Here is a 21,532-nt window from a genome sequence, read left to right on the forward strand (position 1 = left end):
GATATTCCATCCAATTCTGTGCCCTCCTGCCCTTCCACCCCCCCTAGCTCCCTGTCTCTCTTCAGGGACCCCTCTCATGAGCAACTCCTTATACAGGAGATGTACTCGCTCCTCTCTGTCAAGGCAGTGGAAGAGGTTCCTCAGGAGCAAAGGGGCAAGGGCATCTACCCCCAGTAGAGGGAGGAAGATGTCCTGGTTGATGTGAAACTGGGAGACAACCTTTGGGAGAAAAGCCAGATGAGGTTTGAGCTGAACCTTGTCCTTATGGAATACTGATGTAAGGGCCCTGAGCTCTGACACTCTCCTAGCTGAGGTTATCACCACTAGAAACACCACCATGCATGAGAGATAAAGCAGGGAGCATGTTGCCAATGGCTCAAACGGTGGTCCTGTAAATCTGGAAAGGACCAGGTTGAGGTCCCAAGCTGGGATATGCTGTTATTCTTGTGGGTATAGTCTGTTGAGACCTTTAAGAAAATGGCTGACCACTGGATTCGCGAAGACTGAGCAGCCTTCTCCACCCGGATGGAAGGCGGAGATGACGGCCAAGTGAACCCTACTGATAACATGGACAGTCCCTGTTGCTTAAGATGGAGGAGGTAGTCCAGTATAAATGGCACTGAGGCGAGTGTCGGAGACTGAAGATGCTGCTCCACCCAGATTGAGAATCTCTTCCACTTGGCAAGGTACGGCGCCCTTTTGGAAGGGCAAAGAGAACTTGTCTGACTTGATCAGAGCAGGACAGCTCCACAACGTGAAGTGGAGTGACTCGAGGTTCAGATGTCAGAGGTGGCCGTGATTGTGCATTATTAGGTCCGGGACGAATGGTAGTGTAACTGGAGTTGCCACGGACATTTCCGGAAGTGATGTGTACCAGTGCCGGCGTGGTGAGGCTGGAGCTATTTGGGAGAGGGATAGCTCAGTGGTTTGAGTATTGGCCTGCTACACCCAGGGTTGTGAGTTCAATCCTTGAGGGAGCCATTTAGGGAACTGGGGTTAAAAAAACTGTCTGGAGATTTGTCCTGCTCTGAGGAGGCGGTTGGACTAGATGATCTCCTGAGTTCCCTGCCAACCCTGACATTCTATGATCACCAGGGCTTATTCCCTACGGATCTTGAGGAGCTGTGAATGAGAGGAACCGGTGGGAACGTGTATAGGAGGCGGCCTCCCCACGTAGGTAGGAATGCATCCACAATGGAGACTGGGCTGTGACTCAGGAAGGAGCAGAATAGTTGACACTTCCTGTTGCGTTGCATGGCAAACAGCTCTATTTGGGGAAAGCCCCAGTGTTGGAAGATTGAGCTCACTATGTCCCGCCGGAGGGACCACTCGTGGCAATGAAAAGACCTGCTGAGACGGTCTGCCAGCTCGTTCCATACCAGGGAGGTATGATGCCTGCAGGTGTATCGAGAGCTCTACATGGAAGTCCCACAGCTTGAGGGCTTCCTGGCATGGAGAGGAGCCTGCACCCCCCTGTTTGTTGATATAGAACACTGCTGTGGTGTTGTCTGTGAGGACTGATTCAGAGTCCATATATCAGGGAGATGTGTAAGTCTGGCATGCCAGGCGCACCGCTCTCAGTTTTCTGACACTGATATGCAGAGCAAGGTCCAGAGGCCTTGTGTCCTGGGGTCTCCCAAATGTGCCCCCCATTCCAAAGCTGAAACATCTGTCACTAATGAGAGGGATGGCTGGGGGCTGGTGAAGGGGACCCCTGCACATACTACCTGTGGGTTGAGCCACCACAGGAGGGAGTCTAGTATCGGACGAGGCAAGGTTATGATACTGTCCAAAGCATCCCGAACTGGTCGATATACTGATGCTAGCCATGACTGAAGTGGGCAAAGCCTGAGTCTGGCACTATGTACTATGTAGGTACAAGCTGCCATGTGCCCTAGAAACTTCAGGCAATTCTTTGCTGTAGCGGTGAGGAACTACCTGAGGCCCCGTATGATGTCGCCCAGTGACCGAAACCAGGCCTCTGGGAGGTATGCCCTGGCTCGAGTCAAGTCTAGCACTGCCCCTATAAACTATATTCTCTGTACAGGGGACAGCATCGATTTCATCTCATTTAGAAGGAGACCTAGTTCATTGAACGTCCTTCTTATGAGGCTGACCTGTGCCTGCCACCGCCGGCCAGGATGCGGGCGCATTCCGAGTTGGGGACCCCTGTGCCACTGTTACTTCTGTGCTGCTGCTGGCATTGGCACTGCCTTCAGACCTGGGCAGCTGGAAAGTGGCAGCTGCTGGCTGGGATCCCAGCTCTGAAGGCAGAGCCGCTGCCAGCAGCAGCGCAGAAGTAAGGCTGGCCTGGTATGGTATTGCCTCCCTTACTTCTGCGCTGTTGCCTGCAGAGCTGGGCTCTCAGTAAGCAGCTGCCGCTCTCTGGCTGCCCAGCTCTGAAGGCAGCGCAGAAGTAAGGGTGGCAATACCACAATGCCCCTAAAATAACCTTGCGACCCCCTCCTTGCAATTCCCTTTTTGGTCAGGACCCCCAATTTGAGAAAAGCTGGTCTCCTCCGTGAAATCTGTATAATATAGGGTAAAGGCACACAAAAGACCAGATTTCATAGGGGGAGACCGTTTTTCACGACCATGAATTTGATAGGGCCCTACTTACCTATATTGTCATAGTATATGTAGCATCTGACACCGTGTGTTGAAAACTTGGTACAACATACCCAAATGGAGGAAATAAAAATGAATGACTGAAAGAAACTGGTAAACCGGCCCATCAGGAAAGATGCTGTTGGAAGGAGAATAACTTACAGTATTGTCTACTGTTGCAGAGAAATGGCCAACATATGATACCAAAACTTAAAAGGTATCAAATACTATGTAAGCAAGAAAAACTTCCAACTTGATATTGGGGGTGTTTTTCCTTCCATGAGTGAATCCATGAAATCTGAATGATGCTTCAGTTACAAATCATTTTTTTAAAACTTAAATCTCTTAATTCACAAATAGGTATTGTGACTAAACCTGAAGTCTATAAACTGGATGAGGGTTAATGATCTATTTGCTTTGTCTCAGTGTTTGCTGAAAAATAAATATTTTTGTTTATTACTAAGAGATGCACAATATACTTATTTCTTTTGGTCTGTCTTCTGAACATTGTTTTCTAGAATTTCCCAGAAAAGGATCTACTGCACTGTCCTTCTAAAGATGTGATTGAAGCTCATTTCATGGCTTGTGTAAAGGAAGCAGATGCCTTAAAGCACAAAAGTCAAGTCATCAATGAGATGCAGAAAAAGGATCATAAACAGCTCTGGATGGGGTTACAGAATGGTAAATACAACATGTCAAATTAAAGAAATTTCAATTTATTAGGATGTTAGAAAAGTTTTTCTTCAAAATCTGAATTATTGTAGTAGAGTAATATAAAATGCCATTTTTCACACTGTAGTCTAATCAAAGGGCTAAGCAATTTAGTGGAGAATCAACTGTTTTTCACCTCTAGTAGCTTGAGATCTTCTGAGAAATAAACTGGGTTGTGACTCAGTTCACACAGAACCACATCATATTTAATATAGTTTGATGCAACTGCTTGTCTGAACTTGAGACACACCCAGGTCTTAATTAGTATTGAGTATGAATTATCTCTAACACTAAAAAAAAGTGGTTCCTCTGGTTTATGGTTTGAGATCATTGGTGGGGCAACAAGGCTAAACTTTCATTACAATTTCTGGCATATGAATAATCTTGCCCGTTCTCCCACCCCAAATATAAATTGGGAAATGTTGTTGATCTGCCAGCTAAGCACCTTTATAACTGCATTTCTTACAGGATGTAGATATTTCACTACCTGCTGGCTAGATTAATAGAACAGATTACAGTACTTGTGTGAAAAGAACAGGAGTACTTGTGGCACCTTAGAGACTAACAAATTTATTTGAGCATAAGCTTTCGTGGGCTACAGCCCACTTCATCGGATGCATAGACTGGAACATACAGCAAGAAGATATTTATACATACAGAGAACATGAAAAGGTGGAAGTAGCCATACCAACTGTAAGAGGCCAATCAATTGAGATGAGCCATCATCAGCAGGAGAAAAAAAACTTTTGAAGTGATAATCGAGATGACCCATAGAAGGTGTTAGGATACTTAACATGGGGAAATAGATTCAATTAGTGTAATGGCCCAACCATTCCCAGTCTCTGTTCAAACCTAAGTTAATTGTATCTAATTTGCATATTAATGTGTATATTACTTGTGTGGTAAATGCTTCAAAATATATTTTCATATCTTTGTCAGATTTCTAGAAGATGCCATTGGTTAATCTTATGCAAGATAAAAACTATTACTCCTGGGGGAATTCTGCACCAAAAAATTAAAAACTGTGTACACAATATTTTAAAATTCTGCAAAATTCTGCATATTTTATTTTTCAAAATAACACTATATAATCATGCCAGTTTCAATTATTTCAAAATACTTGTCAGCAACGATGTCTGTAACAATACAGACACATTAAAAAAAATTCCCCGAGGAACAGAGAGTTAAAGAAACCCCTGTTTCTCTGCCCTGTCCCCCTCAGAGCCCGGGGGGGGGGGGTGGCCAGACATCTGCACCCCCAACCCCCCAAAACCCATCTGTGGGGCCCACCCCAGCCTAGTCACTTGCACTCCCCTTCTCACCAGAACCCAGCTGCAGGATCTACCCCAGCCCAGACATCCACACCCCTTACTCCCCCAGTGCCCAGTCATGCCGCCCCCCTCACCCTCCCAGCACCCAGCTGTGGGGCCTCCTCCAGCCAAGATACTGGCATCTCCTAACCCCACCAACCCAGACACTCGCACACATCCCCTACCCCCCAGAGCCCAGCCATGGGACCCCCCAGAGCCCAGCTGCAGACCCCCCCCCCGCCCTGCCCAGACACTTGCACCCCCCTTCCTTCCCCAGCACCAGGCATGCCCCTCACCCCTCAGCTCAGACACCCACTCCCCTACCCCCAGAACCCAAGGATCCAGAGGGAGAAATAGCCTGATGCTGGGTCTTGGGTTTGTATGGCGTTTACTGCACGCAGCCTCCTTCCTTCAGGGTGTGCTGAGAACTGTAGCAGCCTGGAAACGCACACCACCCTCCCCGCAGTGTCTTCTATTTGGGAGCTGGGCTCCTCTGAGTCCAGCAGCCCCTAGTGGTGGCCAGCAGCTCTGCAGCCCATTTCTGTGGGAGAAAAAAGGAAATTCTGCATGTACTGCATTAACTTCTGCACAAATTCTGCATGTGCGGTGGTGCAGAATTCCCCCAGCAGTAAAACCCTTCAAATACGTAAGTTTAATTAATTTATTGTATAAAATATTATACATTACATATGAATATGTAAAGCATGCCAAAATGCATATTGAGAAAGACAAAGAAAACTTACCAAGTACAGTGAAAGCTCTTTTATCTGGCACTTCACTAACCAGCAAACTCTATAAACTGGCATTTCTGATCTGCACTGAAAGACTGGTTTATAATGTGGTTGGTGCAGGGCTGGCAGGGGTCTGGGGTGTGGGAGGAGCTGCGGGGCGTATTCTGGGGGGGGAGTTTGGGTCCTGGCGAGGGCAGGGGGTTGGGGCATGGGAGGGGCTCAGGGTGCCAGATTTGGGGGGGGGGGCTCACTTCTGGCAGTTTCCCACAAGCAGCTCCCCGTCCCTGCTGTTGCTGGCAGAGGCATGGTCAGGCAGCTCTGCAGGCATGCTGCCTCTGTCCCCACTCCCTGAGCACTGAGTCTGTGGCTCCCAACCCCTTGGCTGGGAACCATGGCCAATGGGAGCTGCAGACAGAGGCGCCTGCAGACGGAGGCAGCGTGCCTGCTTGCACAGACACCTGGCTGTGCCTCCACCACCAGAAGCAGCAGGAATGGGGAGCCGCTTGCGGGGAGCTGCCGGAAGTGAGTGCCCTCCCCCAATTCAGCACCCTGAGCCCCTACCCATGCCCCAAGCCCCCTCCTGGACCCAAACTCCCTCCCAGAGCCTGTGCCCTGCAGCCCCTCCCATGTCCCAGCCCCCGCATACATCCCCCGCCCCTTCACTCCGAACCCCTCCCTTTGAGTTAACTCGCATTTTTAATTTACCAGCACCCCCCATTTCCCCAACATGCTGGTTAAAAAAGTTTTTACTGTAAAACTGCATATTAAGCTTGAGAACCAATAAAGTCAGGAAATTAGTTAAGAGTTAACGTATAAAATGTCAGCCTGAATTTGTTGTGGTTTTTTTTTCCTGGTTAATGTCTCAGTCTAAAATGATTGAGTTATTCTGGCCATTTGAAGTAGCTTCTGGCTTGCAAAATAACTAAACTCTGAGTTTGTTAGCCCAAAATACTGTTAGTACTGAGTATCAGAGGGGTAGCCGTGTAGTCTGGATCTGTAAAAGCAGCAAAGAGTCCTGTGGCACCTTATAGACTAACAGACGTTTTGCAGCATGAGCTTTCGTGGGTGAATACCCACTTCGTCGGATGCATTCACCCACGAAAGCTCATGCTGCAAAACGTCTGTTAGTCTATAAGGTGCCACAGGATTCTTTGCTGCTGTTAGTACTGACGATGTCTTCCCTGGGGACCCAATGATGTTTTGGGTCCTATAAGGGACAGTGGGAAGATGAATGAGTCATGATAGTGGTTGGTGGACATGTGGTTGGTGGAGTTCTCAGGGATGCAATTAATAAAATTCCGTAGATTTGCACCCTGTAATTAGTGGGAAATAGCTTTAAAGTTTGGGTCAGTTTAAAAAAAAAAAAACAAAAAAAACTTATTCTGATTAGTTGTGAACATCCATTTTTGTGTAAATCCAGCTAATTGGGTGAGTGACATATTTTTCATATTAACAGTAAATACAGAATTTTAGCTAGCTGAAAACCATATTACTCCTAAAAGTAAAGTATTTTAAAAGGGCGGATTGTCTTGTAAATCAGTAAGAGTGCATATTTTCAGATGTTGTATGTTGAGAAAATGGTTTGCTATACCCATATCCATTAAACAAAAGAACAACATCATCTGTATCATAAACAACTGTATTCAAGAGAAATGGAGTAGAACACTCTGTGTATACTGTTTCTTGTTTTGAGACTGCTAATGTTTTCTGGACTCTCAACATTTTTTGGAAATAGAAACTTGTCATTTGTATGGTTCTCCCAACAATCAAATGCTCATAGTAATGCCTTGTGTTGGTAGTTATTTGCTCTTATTTCATGACTAGCTTTATAAAAAAGTACAGTGAACGATTTACACAATTACCAAGTGAGTATTAAGGTATATCAGGCATATTAGAGAAGGAAATAATATGAGTGAAGGTCCCTCATTTGACATAGGATGATTGTATTAAGGTCCTATAGAATCCACAACACATAATTTGGTGATCAGTTGTTCTCCATATGCACTGAAGTTAGGACATGACGTAGTATGCTTAGTTTGCAGCTAGGGAGATTCAGATTAGCTATTGGGAAAAATTTGTAACTATAAAGATAGTTAAATACTGGAATAGGTTACCAAGGAAAGTTGTGGAATCCCCATCATTGGAGGGTTTAAAGAACAGGTTAGACATACACCTATCCAGGGCAGTCTAGATCAGTGCTTCTCAAAGTGGCGGTCCACGGACCGGTGCCAGTCCGCGAGCCATCGGCTGCCGGTCTGCAGCGAGTTTCCTCATAAGAGCGTTGAATAGGATAATAATATGGCACTGGTCTCTGGCACATTGGAAAAAAAATTACCGGTCCTCCACATCAGATAGCTTGAGAAGCACTGGTCTAGATAATACCTAGTCCAGCCTCAGCCCTAGGGAATGGACTAAATGAACTCTTCAGGTCCCTTTCAGTTCTACACTTCTATAATTTTTTGATTACTATAAAGAATTAATTGAGGAGCGAATGAGCCTATTATAACTTCTCTTGGCACATTCTACTATTACATTGGTCTAGTGGAATCAAATGATCATATTATACAAGTGAAAGTTTGTTTTAGTACCCTCTTAATTGAATTTATTCTCTAGCAATAGGCCCAGTTAAGTGCTGGGACTGTTTATGATGGCTCTAGTTATAGATTCTACTATTGTTATAGTGGTTTAAAAAATCAGTTACAAAAAGTCATCTCAGCTAAAATAAAGCTTGCTAGCCACTTGTTAGAATATGTATTAAGAAACATCTAGCTCAGTTATAAGTGTAACATAAGTTAGGTTTCATTGTAACTGCATGTATCTTTAATGGATAAACCAAAAGTTGGTGTTTATCAGTTATAGTGAACCAGAATTGTACTACGTATGTTTGGGAATGATGGTCTTAAGACAGGAGTTTGCTTAGTAAGGTTGGTTTTATACAGGTTTCATTGTATTTCGTGAGAAACAGCACCTGGGAAACCTGACATCTAAATGAGAAGTTTAACAAGCTTTTGAATACTTTCAAATGCTAATTTTAATGTCTCAGCTCTCTGTAAAAGAGAAATAAGAAAAGCTTGTGAAACTAAGAAAACTCTTTTTAAGACATGCTGTACCTTTCAGTATGTTTTTATAGGCTTTCGTTTTAGATGTAATGATTTTAAACCTCTCTCTGAAACAAAGTTTATGACCACAAAAAAGAAAAGAAAGTAGCATTTGTGATAACTGCTTCATACCTTATGATACACATCTGCAGATTGTTTTTTTTATGAAACTTCAAGTAATTTTCTTCATATCTTCAACAAAAACAACGATAGTTACATTTTTTAAGTATTGCTAGCATAAACAATTCTGTATCAAACTTAGTGGATGGCTTAAGGCATTAAATGTGTTTTTTTGTAAATAGCAAGTTTGCATAATTTTCTAATGTCAGAAGGGACAATCAATATTACAAATATTATAAATTAGTTTGGGTTGGTCTTTCTAACTGAACTGCAGTTGCTTTGTCTGGTTGCATGGGTAACTTCCCATCAACACTCTCTGCAGCCCTAGTGTCCCTTAAGGGATGAGCGGTAACAGTGGATTTATGGCAAATCTTGTGTTGGGGTTGCCTGACCTGGTGTCATATCATTCTTCAGTCCCTTTGGTTGGCCTACTGATCAGCCACCAAATCAGGGAAGAGGCCAGGTCTCTGTCCATGCACCTGTGGTGATCTCATTTATCCTTTCAATATCATTAAAGCCCTATTTCTAAGTTGGTGTTTCTCACCTAGAGGATTGGCTCCCTTGGGATATGTATGTGTGTCATACTAGTCCCAGATGCAGGGGGAAAAGTGAACAGGACAGAGGAGAGAAACGTTGTGGGGGCAAAGAGGAGAAGGTGAATAAGAGATCCATGAGAGTGTTTTGATGACAAAGCTGTATCTATATTTCTAATTACAGGGACATTTCTTATTGCTGTCCTTGCCTCTGAGTCACTTTATTGTTTCATCATTATGATGGATCAAGGAGGCCTGACAGGTTGTTGGGGTTTTTTGGTGTGGGAAGGGATTGGCTTAATAGTTTTTTTGGCTTGCTTTTTACATTAGAAATTCAGGTCTTGTCTCTATTGAAATGATGTCACATGGTCAAGAAAGTGAAAGCTGAACAACTTAAGAGGGGAAATTATTTTTAATTGAACTGCTCAAAACTTTATCAAAAACTATTAGTAACAGAAGTTGTAAGTGTTAAAGGAAGTCATGGTTAAAGATTCAGCACACCTGCTTTTCATTTGATGTGAGAGCTCATAAGTAAGGCTATGTTTTAGTCACGGGTATTTTTAGTAAAAGTCACGGACAAGTCACGGGCTGTAAACAAAAATTCATGACCCGTGACCTGTCCATGATTTTTACTATATTCCCCTAACTAAAACTTGGACCTGGGAGCTGTGGGTAGTCTGGGGGCACCACGGGTGATCTGGCGGGGTGGGGGGCGGCATGCGGTCCGGGACCCCCACTGATGCTGGGGTTGGGGAGGGTTGACCGGGCTGTCAGACTCCCTGGGAGTGGCCAGTATGTCCCTAAGGGAAGGGAAGGCCAGGGAGGCTCTGTATGCTGCCCCAGCCACAAGCACCAGCTTCGCAGCTCCCATTGGCCGGGAACTGCAGCCAATGGGAGCTGCGAGGGCAGTAGAGCCCCCTGGCTCCTCTGCCTAGGAGCTGTAGGGACATACTGGCTGCTTCCAGGGAGTCCCCTCGAGGTAAGCGCCGCCTCACACCCCAACCTCCTGCCCCAGCCCTGAGCCCCCTCCCATACCAAAACTACTGTTGCTGCTGACAGGGAGGGGCATATCAGCCCTGGAGCCAGCTGTGCCAGCTGCTGCAGAAGTCATGGAGATCACAGAAAGTCACGGAAGCCATGACCTCCATGACAGACACGTAGCCTTACTCATAAGATACATGCTGTGAAATGTTCATGGGTTCCTCAAGCAAAACCTGTGAAGACCAGACTTTGTTTCTGATACTTGAAGTAGAAAATAAGCAGCAGAAACTTTTTAAAAAAAACTTGTATGGCCGCCTTTTTTTATATTATAGAAGATAAAAGGCACATTTTTTTTGCCTAATAATATTCCCCATAAATCATCTTTAATACCCCTTTCTATTGCAGTGCTTACAAGAAGTTGGACAGCTAAGAGATATATTACTTTTATTTAAAAAACTACTGCATACTACTCTTTTACGTCCTTACACTTTCAACCCTATCCTACTGTTTTGTTTACCCCTCTGGGTCATGTCTAAAATATTTTGAGGTACATTCTTAAGGCACTGTAAAATAATAAATAGGAATAGGTAGGATCTTGCATTGAGGTGGCACTTCAGGATTGCATTGTGCTGAATATACATGACACACAGGGCTCAACAAAAGATTGTTAATATACTTTATCCTACTGGTAGAGACACTTATTAGCCGTGCTCCTACAATATATTTTGTTGTGTTGACCAGCACATTTTGACAATGAGGAACAGATCACCCTAATGTCAAATGGGGTTTTGTAACCTAAACAAAAGTTGACTGTTTTAAATTAGTAAAGCAGATAATATTTATTCAGAAAATTGTCAGGGGTTCCGTATGAGAACAAGTGACTGGGAGGGTAATAGGTTCTTTAATCATTAAACCATCTTTTTCTTCTCACCCTCCAGCCCCCAGAGCGCTGTCAAAATTTAAATAGTATTTTTCTCTGTTAGTAGGAATTTGGGTAAACTTGGGACAAGGCTAGGCTATTTCCTTGCTTTTAGGGAATGGAGACATACATCTGTCAGAGCAAGTTACATTTCAGAAGGAAACTGTTTTTTAGTTTAGTATTTTCTCTTTCTAACTTGCTATTTTTGTGTCCAGTCTAAAACAAAAAACACCAAACAAATGCATATTTTCAGAATTTTGGCTACACCTCCACTGCTGAACGTGGTGTTTCTTTCTCACATGTCTCTTGTCTGTAAATAATGCCTATTGTAGTCTCAGGAGCTTTATTAGAATTTCTCCTCACTTTGACCCTGTTTCTTCTAAAGCCCTTATTCATTCCTTAAGGGCTTCTTTTCTTGGTGCCTGCATTCTCCCTTCCTTATCTTCCTAAATATTTATTCTTCAGAGTGTTCAGAACGCTATGCTCAGACTATTCTCTCTCATCAGGAAATGGAACCAGATTGATGATGGAAAACAGAAGCATTCTCTCATCTCTAAATCAAATTCAGAATCACCCTCTGGTGCTTATAACACCATATACTTACTCCATCTTATTTTGAGTTTGCAACCATCTTTCCTTCAGTCTTGGCTTGTTCTGTCCCCGTCACCACTCCCCCCCCCCCCCCCCCCCGCCCCCGGCACCTAAAAACAGTTGGTCTGTCCCAGACATGGCAATAATACTCAAGGGAAGGAAGAGACACTACAGATAGTCCTGTCTGAAGATTTTGTCAGAGCTCCTAGTGGGCCCAAGGTGAGATGTGGTGCTCTTTCCCTTTTCTACCTTCAAGAACCCGCCTGCCCAAGTGTTCACTCAAGCACATACCTCACCATTACAGTCTATTGTTTAAAATGTTCCTGAATGTTGATTAGTTTATGGCTAATTACCATGAATGCATAGCTGGTTCCACGTTATGGACTGCATTTGACCACTTATAGCATGTGTTGTGTCCTTCTAGAGTTTGACTCTGAGATTTTTAGGGAAATGGTGCTTCTCATAGATCCATTTTGTTAAAGATAGGATTTTCTGATTCAGTTGAAAAGGAAAGCCATAAACTTAAATTCAATAAAATGTTAAGTAATTTTTTCTGGTCATCTTCATTGGGAGCTACCGAACAGGGGTCTGCAAAAAAGGGAATTTGAGAAGGAGATCCTCCTGCTGAATGAACAAGGTGCCAGTACTAACCTTGGGGTGAGTGAGTTTGTTTGGCTGCTTGTAGTTTTTCTTTCTCTTTCAGAATATTTCAGTTACAGGGTCAGTTAGGATAGTGTGTCTGGGGACTGTTTGAGCCTTTGTTCCCTGGATCAGCCTTGATCATCTTTGATCCACCTCAGTCAGCCTTGTGATCACCATCCCCATTGTGTGATTAACGAGGGGGTAGAGGTGACCTAGGAGAGAAGGCCTTAAAAACCAGAGGGTAAGCAACCAAGGGGAATTTGTGGGAAGGAATATAATCGCTATGGTTAGGAAGGGCTGCATTGTCAGTACCAACGCTGCTCCTAGCTCCTCCACCTGCACCTCTATCCAGACAGACAACCTAACCATGAATGCCTCTACCCAGATCCTGGTGTGGATTTGCAGAGACTGTGGCTGGCATTTCCCACTCTCAGAAAGCCAGGCTGGAGGGACCATCCAGTGTGAAAGGTGCCTGCTGGTAGAATCTCTCAGGAAGCAGGTGGGAGAGCTACAGGAGGAGATGGCTAGGCTGAGGAGCATCCGTGGCCATGAAGAATTCCTTGAGAATACTCATATGGAGACATGCAAGGCTGAAGAAGCTATCCAGCTACAGAGGACTGCTGTCACACCACCGGGGAGGAGGATATAGCTCTGTCTCAGGGAGGACACTGGCTGATGGTTACTTCTGGCAGCAGGCAGTACTCCACACCTGCTCTGAACCCACCCACCATGGTGATGAAAAATGGTTATGCTGCCCTGGCAACGAGCAATGAGGAATCACCCCCAAAGGTGGAAGCAGAGAAGCCATGTACCCCCAAGCCTGGGAAGACTGAAGCCACCACTCCCAGGAGAAAATATAGGGTAGTGATGGTTGGTGACTCTCTTCTGAGGGGGATGGAGGCACCCATCTGTCGCCCTGACATGGCATCCCAGAAGGTATGCTGCCTGCCAGGGGCCCTGTATCAGAGATGTTATAGTGGGATTGTCAAGGATCGTCAAGCCCTCTGACCCCATGTTACTCATCCATGTGGACACTAGTGATACTGTGAGGTATGACCCTCAGCAGATCAGAAGTGACTACAGGGCACTGGGAGTAAGGGTGAAGCAGTTGGGAGCGCAGGTGATGGTCTCTTTCATCCTTCCGGTCAAGGGTATCGGCCCAAGCAGAGACAGATACATCCTCGAGGTGAATGCCTGTCTGTGAGGATGGTGTTGCCAAGAGGGCTTCAGCTTCCTTGACTATGGTATGCTGTTCCCAGAAGAAGGACTGCTAAGCAGAGATGGGCTCCACCTATCAAGGCAGGGGAAGAGCATGTTTGGAAACAGACTGGCTAACCTAGTGAGGAGACCTTTTAAAGTAGGTTTGAAGTGGGCAGGTGACCAAAGCCCACAGGTATGTGAAAAATATGGAGACCCGGGAGAAGGTTTAGAATTTGGTGGGAGCAGGGGCAGTTATAGCAGGGATAAGGAAGAGACAAGACAGAACTAGGGGAGGTGGGGAATCAAATCGGTATCTTAGATGTCTATATAGTAATGCGAGAAGTATGGGGAATAAGCAGGAAGAATTGAAATGCTAGTAAATAAACACAACTTTGACATAGTTGGGATCATAGAGACTTGGTGGAATAATAAGCATGACTAGAATATTGGTATAGAAGGATACAGCTTGCTCAGGAAGGATAAGCGAGGAAAAAAGGGAGGAGGTGTTGCCTTATATATTAAAAATGTATACACTTGGACTGAGGTTGAGATGGAAATAGGAGACAGACTTGTTGAAAGTCTCTACGTAAGGATAAAAGGGGTAAAAAACAGGATGATGTCATGTTAGGGGTCTACTACAGACAACCTAACCAGGAAGAAGAGGTAGATGAGGTTTTTTTAAACGCTAACAAAATCATCCAAAGCGCAAGACTTGGTGATGGGGGACTTCAACTACTCAAACATCTGTTGGGAAAATAATACAGCAGGTTACAGATTTTCCAACAAGTTCTTGGAATTTATTGGAGACAATTTTTTATTTCAGTAGGTGGAGAAAGTTACTAAGGGAGAGGCTGTTCTACATTTGATTTTGACAAATAGGGAGGAACTGGTTGAGAATTTGAAAGAGGAAGGCAGCTTGGGTGAAAGTGATCATGAAATGGTAGAGTTGATGATTCTAAGGAATGGTAGGGGGGAGAAGAGCAAAATAAAGACAATGGATTTCAAGAAGGCAGACTTTAGCAAACTCAGGGAGTTGGTAGGTAAGATCCCATGGGAAGCAAGTCTAAGGGGAAAAACAATTGAAGACAGTTGGCAGTTTTTCAGAGAGACATTTTTAAGGGCCCAAGAGCAAACTGTCCTGCTGTGTAGGAAAGATAGGAAGTAGGGCAAGAGACCACTGGCTTAATTAGGAAATATTCAATGATCTACAACTCAAAAAAGAGTCCTACAAAAAGTGGAAACTAGGTCAAATTACAAAGGATGAATATAAACAAATAATACAAGCATGTACAAAAACAACGAGTCTGGTGGCACCTTAAAGACTAACAGATTTATTTGGGCATAAGCTTTTGTGGGTAAAAAAACCTCAAGTAAGTAGGGACAAAATTAGGCCAAGACACAAAATGAGATCAAACTAGCTAGAGACATAAAGGGTAACACGAAAACATTCTATAAATACATTAGAAGCAAGAGGAAGACCAAGGATGGACAGGGTAGGCCCATTACTCAACGAGGGGGAAAAAAACAATAACAAAAAATGTGGAAATCGCAGAGGTGCTTAATGACATCTTTGTTTCAGTTTTCATCAAGAAGGTTGGTGGTAATTGGACATGTAACATAGTGAATGCCAGTGAAAATGAGGTAGGCTAAAAAATCAGAGGCTAAAATAGGGAATGAATAAGTTAAAAATTACTTAGACAAATTAGATATCTTCAAGTAACTAGGGCCTGATGAAATGCATCCTAGAATACTCAAGGAGCTGACGGAGGAATTATTTGAGCCATTAGCAATTATCTTTGAAAAGTCATGGAAGATGGGAGAGATTCCAGAATTTATTTATAATTTGAGATATACCAATCTCCTAGAACTGGAAGGGACCTTGAAAGGTCATTGAGTCCAGCCCCCTGCCTTCACTAGCAGGACCAAGTACTGATCATAGAATCATAGAATTAAAGATCAGAAGGACAGACATATCCACATCCGTGAGCTCCTCAGCAAGATGCAGGCCACATGTTGATCCCCCCTCTAAGCCGATCCACCCTGCCCCTGCCCATGCCTCCGAAGGCAACCCAAATGAATCCTCCTTCCTTCCCTCCAAAAAACCCCCAAACCCTAGCCATTCCGACCCTAACCGAGCAGCCTGAAACCCTACTCCAGGTATCATCCCCTTGACCCATTGTTATATTTGGACCTATTTACCCCATGTCCTATTTTACAGTGTATCATAATCTTATATAGCTTATAAGGTTATCTATATCATACTTTCCCCTAATATATTCCCTCCCCACCCATCTATCTCCCTGGTTTACTTTGTCTCAGGTCTGTCTCCCTCCTGACTGTTTCCTGTTCCAACCCTGAATTTCCCTGATGGTTAGAAACCTTTGCACTCCCTGTAAGTTTGTCCCTGACTTCACTTATTTATCTGAATTTATTTCTCTATTCTATCATATTCCTCTTCCCTCCATAATTCTTCTCCTTCCCTATTCTATAATCTCCTCTATATTTCCTCTTGTATCCTTTTCTTCTCCTCCTCTTCTCAATAAGGACTCTTTCTCTTTTTTTCCTTTCATCCCTTTCATTTTTCCTTCCTTCATTTCACATTCTGGGATCCTTCCTTTTACCATGAAATCTCAAATGACCTTCTTAATCCTTCTTAAGGACCAATTCCAATATATATACCTAACACTAATCCATCCTCGCCCAACGCTTATATAGCCCATCTTGCACCTACATATCCGCCTTTTAACCTACACACCAGATCATCCTAACATCATCCATCACATCCATTGTCACTTGTCCTCCATCCTCCCTCCCTCACTCTACCCAGGACTCCTAGCCCTCAGCTCCCAACTTCTCCTCGTCTTATCCATCTATGCTTATAACTCTCACACTTTGTTCTCTTTACCTACATCCATACTAACATCCACTCCCTGAATTCATTCATCTCTCTCTCACCAATTTCCCTCTTCATCTAAATCTCCCTCTCAACTTCTCGATCCTCTCCTCCTCCATCCCCCCCCCAACCCTCTGTCATCCCAGAAACTTTATAATAAAATGAATAAAAAAACACCCAAACCTAAAAAACAGGGAACTCGGAACTCAATAACCCCCCTCCAAGTTCCCAACCCCTTCCCTTCAATACCAACCAGTTCCTCTTAACCCCATATCTCTTCCTCTCTAACTCCTCATTTTCCTATCCCCCCCCCATTTTTTTTCCACTCCCCATTTTTTTTCAATTTAACCTTCACGCCTTTTTTCAAAAATCCAGATAGATACTGAAATCGCAAATCAGAGAAAAAAGATGTTAAATTTTCAAAGAGATCATCAAAGTTGGAATCCTGAAATTACCTTCATAAATCCATGCTGATCTACCTTATGCCATTGCCACCATGTCCCAGTTCCCTCTCACTTCTTTTTTTTACCATTTGCATTTTACCTACTTTTGATTTTTTCCAGACACTTTTATAATACAGATGTTTTACTTACCCTTTTATAATTCCCAGTCTATTTTTTTCCCTACTAACATACTTCAACATTAGCTAATCTATTTCAGTAATTTTATCTTTATTACTGAATTTATCTTTATTAAATCCTTAAATATTCTAATTTCCTATTTATTCTAGGATATATTCTATTGAAGATTATATTCTGCCCCGATTTTGCTTCTTAAGTTGTGTTGTTCTCTGCCCTTCATCCCCTGTTCATATTCTCTCCTTCTATCCTATTTTCATCATTCTCCCTTATCAAATTCTTATTCCTTATCATTCCTCATTAAACTCCATTCCATTATTATTCATTCATTATATTATTTAAATTTTAAAAGTATTTTGGGGAGACGTTTGAGTTTAAAGGGGTTAGTCTTTGGGGGAGACGGTCGTGGGAGAGTGATTTTCACAACAGATAACAACAGACATAGGGAGAGACAGATAACAGAAGGACAAAAGAGGGGAGAGGGGAGAGGATAAGACAAGTAATAGTCTATGGAAGTACTGTGTCCCTACCGAGTTGGGTGAGGAGAGAGGAAGAGATGAGGGAAGAAAAATTAGGATGAAGAAAGAAAAAACAGGAAAACAAAATAAAATGGAGGAAAGGGAGGTCCTAAAAATGGTCGAAGGGGGGGGGAGGACAGAGTGGGTCCAAGGAACAACATGGGGTGCCTGGACTGGAGTGTATGGATGGAGGTGTATTAATTAGGAAAGAAGGAAAAGGCAAAAGTAAAGGTGGGAGGTAGCATATAGGTAAAAATGTGGAAAGGAAATGTATGACAATAAATGATCAAAAATGAATAACAATACAAGCAGAGCATGGGCAACAATGGGGAAGAACTACCAAAGCCTCTCCTCTCAAAATAGTGGGGTGGGTGTGCTATAGACCGATGATATGTATGAGGGATAGCTATAGATCTTTGCTTAGAGATTTTTAAGAGATTTAAATATTTAAACTTTGCTTAATGGGACTTAGGAACTGCTTGGATATGGGGATACAAATTAATATATAATAATAAAAAGGCTCAGCTAATAATATAGCTAATAATAGGCTTCATCTTTCCTATTCCTTGAATATTGCTGAACCAGGGGATTTTGATTTTTTTTTTTTTTTGTTGGATAGCTTTTTTGTTGTTTGAGAGGTTGTTTTGGACAGGACATTGTTGATGGGTGAGTTCTTGGCTAATTTCCAAATAAATAAATGGAATCAATAAATAAATGTGCATGAGACTAAGGGTGTATGATTTCAAAGGCTTTTTTAATTAATTAGCGCTTTTAGTTAGAAGTGGATTAAGTTAATAGGTTAGTGGGAAGGATGGATTGGGCATGGGAGGGAGGTTGAGATTTGAGTGAGGGTTAGTTGAGTTGTATCCCATGTGGGAAGGGAGGGAGGTCGGGAGGTAAGCGTTTTTTTTTACGAGCTAGATGAGCAGCGGAGAGAGAGGGAGAAAGCAGAAAAAAGAAAGCGTAAAAAGAAAGAAAATGGGAGGGGAGGGCAAGGGGACCCAAGGGATTGAGGAGAGAGGTGAGCAAGGAAGAGAAGAAAAAGAGAAAGTGGAGATGGATGGAGAGGAGGGAGGAAACAAAGAAAAAAAAAGTTTTTTTTAGCAATTTTTAAAAGATAAAAAGAAAGAAAGAAAAAAAGAAGTAAGAAACTAAAAACTTTAAACGGAGGGGATTAGGATAAAATGGGATAATGCACAATATCTGACTTTATACTTGCCCTCCTTGCCTTAAAATAATGAATGAAGGGCTAAGGATATAGATAGAGAGGGAAGGATGAAATGAAGATAGGGGGGGGGGATTACGGTATCTGAGGTAGAAGCCAAACTTGAACAGCTTAACGGAAGTAAATCGGGGGGCCCGGATAATCTTCATCCTAGAATATTAAGGGAATTGGCGAGGGATTTTACCCCAGATCCCTAAGTGGCCCCCTCAAGGATTGAACTCACAACCCTGGGTTTAGCAGGCCAATGCTCAAACCACTGAGCTATTCCCCCCGACTGGAAAAGGGCAAATATAGTGCCAATTTATAAAAAAGGGAAATAAGGACAACCTTGGAAATTACAGGCCAGTCAGCTTAATTTCTGTACCTGGAAAGATAATGTAGCAAATAATAAAGCAAGCAATTTCCAAACATCTAGAAGATAATAAGGTGATAAGTAACAGTCAGCATGGATTTGTCAAGAACAAATTGTGTCAGACCAACCTGATAACTTTCTTTGACAGGGTGACAAACCTTGTGGATGGGGGGAAGCGGTACACATGGTATATCTTGACTTTAGCAAAGCTTCTGATACTGTCTTGCATGACATTCTCATAAACGAAGTAGGGAAATGCAACCTAGATTGAGCTACTATAAGGTGGATGCATAACTGGTTGAAAAATCATTCCCAAAGAGTAGTTATCAGTGGTTCACAGTCATGCTGGAAGGGCATAATGACTGGGGTCCCATAGGGATCAGTTCTGGGTCCGGTTCTGTTCATATCTTCATCAATGATTTAGATAATGGCATAGAGAGCACACTTATAAAGTTTGCGGCCGATACCAAACTGGGAGGGGTTGCAAGTGCTTTGGAGGATAGAATTATAATTCAAAATGATCTGGACAAACTGGAGAAATGGTCTGAAGTAAACAGGATAAAATTCAATAAGAACAAATGCAAAGTACTCCACTTAGGAAGGAACAATCAGTTGCACACGTACAAAATGGGAAATGACTATCTAGGAAGGAGTTCTGCGGAAAGGGATGTGGGGATCATAGTGGACCACAAGCTAAATATGAGTCAACAGTGTAACTGTTGCAAAAAAAAAAAAAAAAGCGAACTTAATTCTGGGATGTATTAGGAGAAGTGTTGTAAGCAAGACACAAGAAATAATTTTTCCGCTCTACTCCACGCTGATTAGGCCTCAGCTGGAGTATTGTGTCCAGTTCTGGGCACCACATTTCAGGAAAGATGTGGACAAATCAGAGAAAGTCCAGAGAAGAGCAACAAAAATGATTTAAGGTCTAGAAAATGAGACCTATGAGGGAAGATTAAGAAAATTGGGTTTGTTTAGTCTGCAAAAGAGAAGATTGAGTGGGGACATAACAGTTTTCAAGTACATAAAAGGTTGTTACAAGGAGGAGAGAGAAAAATTGTTCTTATTAACTGCTGAGGCTAGGACAAGAAGCAATGGTCTTAAATTGCAGTACGGCAGGTTTAGGTTGGACATTAGGAAAAACTACCTGAAATACCTGTCAGGGTGGTTAAGTACTGGAATAAATTGCTTAAGGAAGTTGTGGAATCGCCATCATTGGAGATTTTTAAGAGCAGGTTAGACAAACACCTGTCAGGAATGGTCTATACTCAGTCCTGTCATAAGTGCAGGGGACTAGATGACCTCTTGAGGTCCCTTCCAGTCCTATGATTCTATGATTGTCTCAGTTCTATCAAACAATCAGAAAATTAGCTTTACATGTCTTTTATGGAGAGCATGATTTAAATTTTAGGCCAACCCAAGTAGTAGTTCTTTTTAGGAATCTTCCATGAGATTAAACCAAACGTAGCGCTGAATGAAAATATTAATTAATATTGCTAAAAAATATAACCAGTGAAAGTTAAAGAGAAAATACAGGTTTTTTAGTACAACACTTTTTTAAAAGCTGTGATTATTGTGAGTGGTTTATAGAAAACAGTAATTATGCTATGATTCTGTTCCTTCAGTGTCCCTCCCATCCACCTCTGTGCCTTCTGCAACTTCTGTTTTCAAGTATCTGGTAGACATAAATACAAATTGAGGGATCTTTAAAAAATATTCTGTAAAACTACTATACTACTTACTTCCTTCTTCTTCCTAGTTAGTCAGTTGTCTGAGGCATGCTGAGAGAAGCTGGAACAGGTTAATGAAATGGTATCTTAAAGCTTTCCTTTTTTGCCATTTCAGGTTTGTCGTTAAAATATTATATCTCTGTGTTTTGCTGCTGAAATGTTTGAATGGTGTTGGTTATCGATTACTAAAATTCTTGGACTTTTGTGACCTTTCCTCATGGGCACGATTTTGTGTTTTTTCTTTGTTAGAAGTATTTTTCTCATACCACATTTTTCTTTAGAAATTAATATTTTATCATTTCAAGACATGACAGTTGGGGTGTTTTTATGGAACAATAATCAGATTCCTTTATTTGGCCTAGCTTAACAGCTGCCAAGTTGTGTCATTGTTTGGCCATAATATAAGCCTTGTTACACTCCATATTTAAGTAATAAGATGTATGTTTTCACATAGGAGCAATGGGAATAAGTACAGTTGTTGTTTCTGCTTAAAGAAAAAAAAATACTTTGGCCTGATGCCTTGCATATCATCTCTTGAGGTTCATCTAGATACACTGATGACCTAGAAGGGGAAAAATATATGGCCAGTTTCTAATGCAATAAAACAGAACACTTACAATGAAACTTCAATACATGAGCTTGTACATTAAGTGAAGATAATTACAGAGGTTGTATCCTACTTACATCTGGAAAAAAAAATATGTTCAGGGCTTGACAATCAAGAGACTGTAACCTGCTGCTGTGTCAAATAATTTTTCAAAGTAACTGACCCATTAATATAGTTACATGCCTG

The 21,532-nt window shown here is 42.5% G+C and overlaps 1 protein-coding gene across 10 annotated transcripts in view; it reads left to right on the top strand.

Moving 5' to 3' along the window:
- ATG5 (autophagy related 5) overlaps positions 1–21,532 on the top strand; it is a 139,619-nt gene that overhangs the window by 39,393 nt on the left and 78,694 nt on the right. For all 10 annotated transcript variants that reach the window (XM_039532278.1, XM_039532284.1, XM_039532280.1 and 7 more), the window contains exon 5: positions 3,126–3,288. In XM_039532278.1, coding sequence (XP_039388212.1) covers positions 3,126–3,288 — 163 coding nt within the window. The remainder of the gene's footprint in view (positions 1–3,125; positions 3,289–21,532) is intronic.

This window comes from Mauremys reevesii, linkage group 3 (genome assembly GCF_016161935.1).
Source record: "Mauremys reevesii isolate NIE-2019 linkage group 3, ASM1616193v1, whole genome shotgun sequence".
Lineage (NCBI taxonomy): Eukaryota > Metazoa > Chordata > Testudines > Geoemydidae > Mauremys > Mauremys reevesii.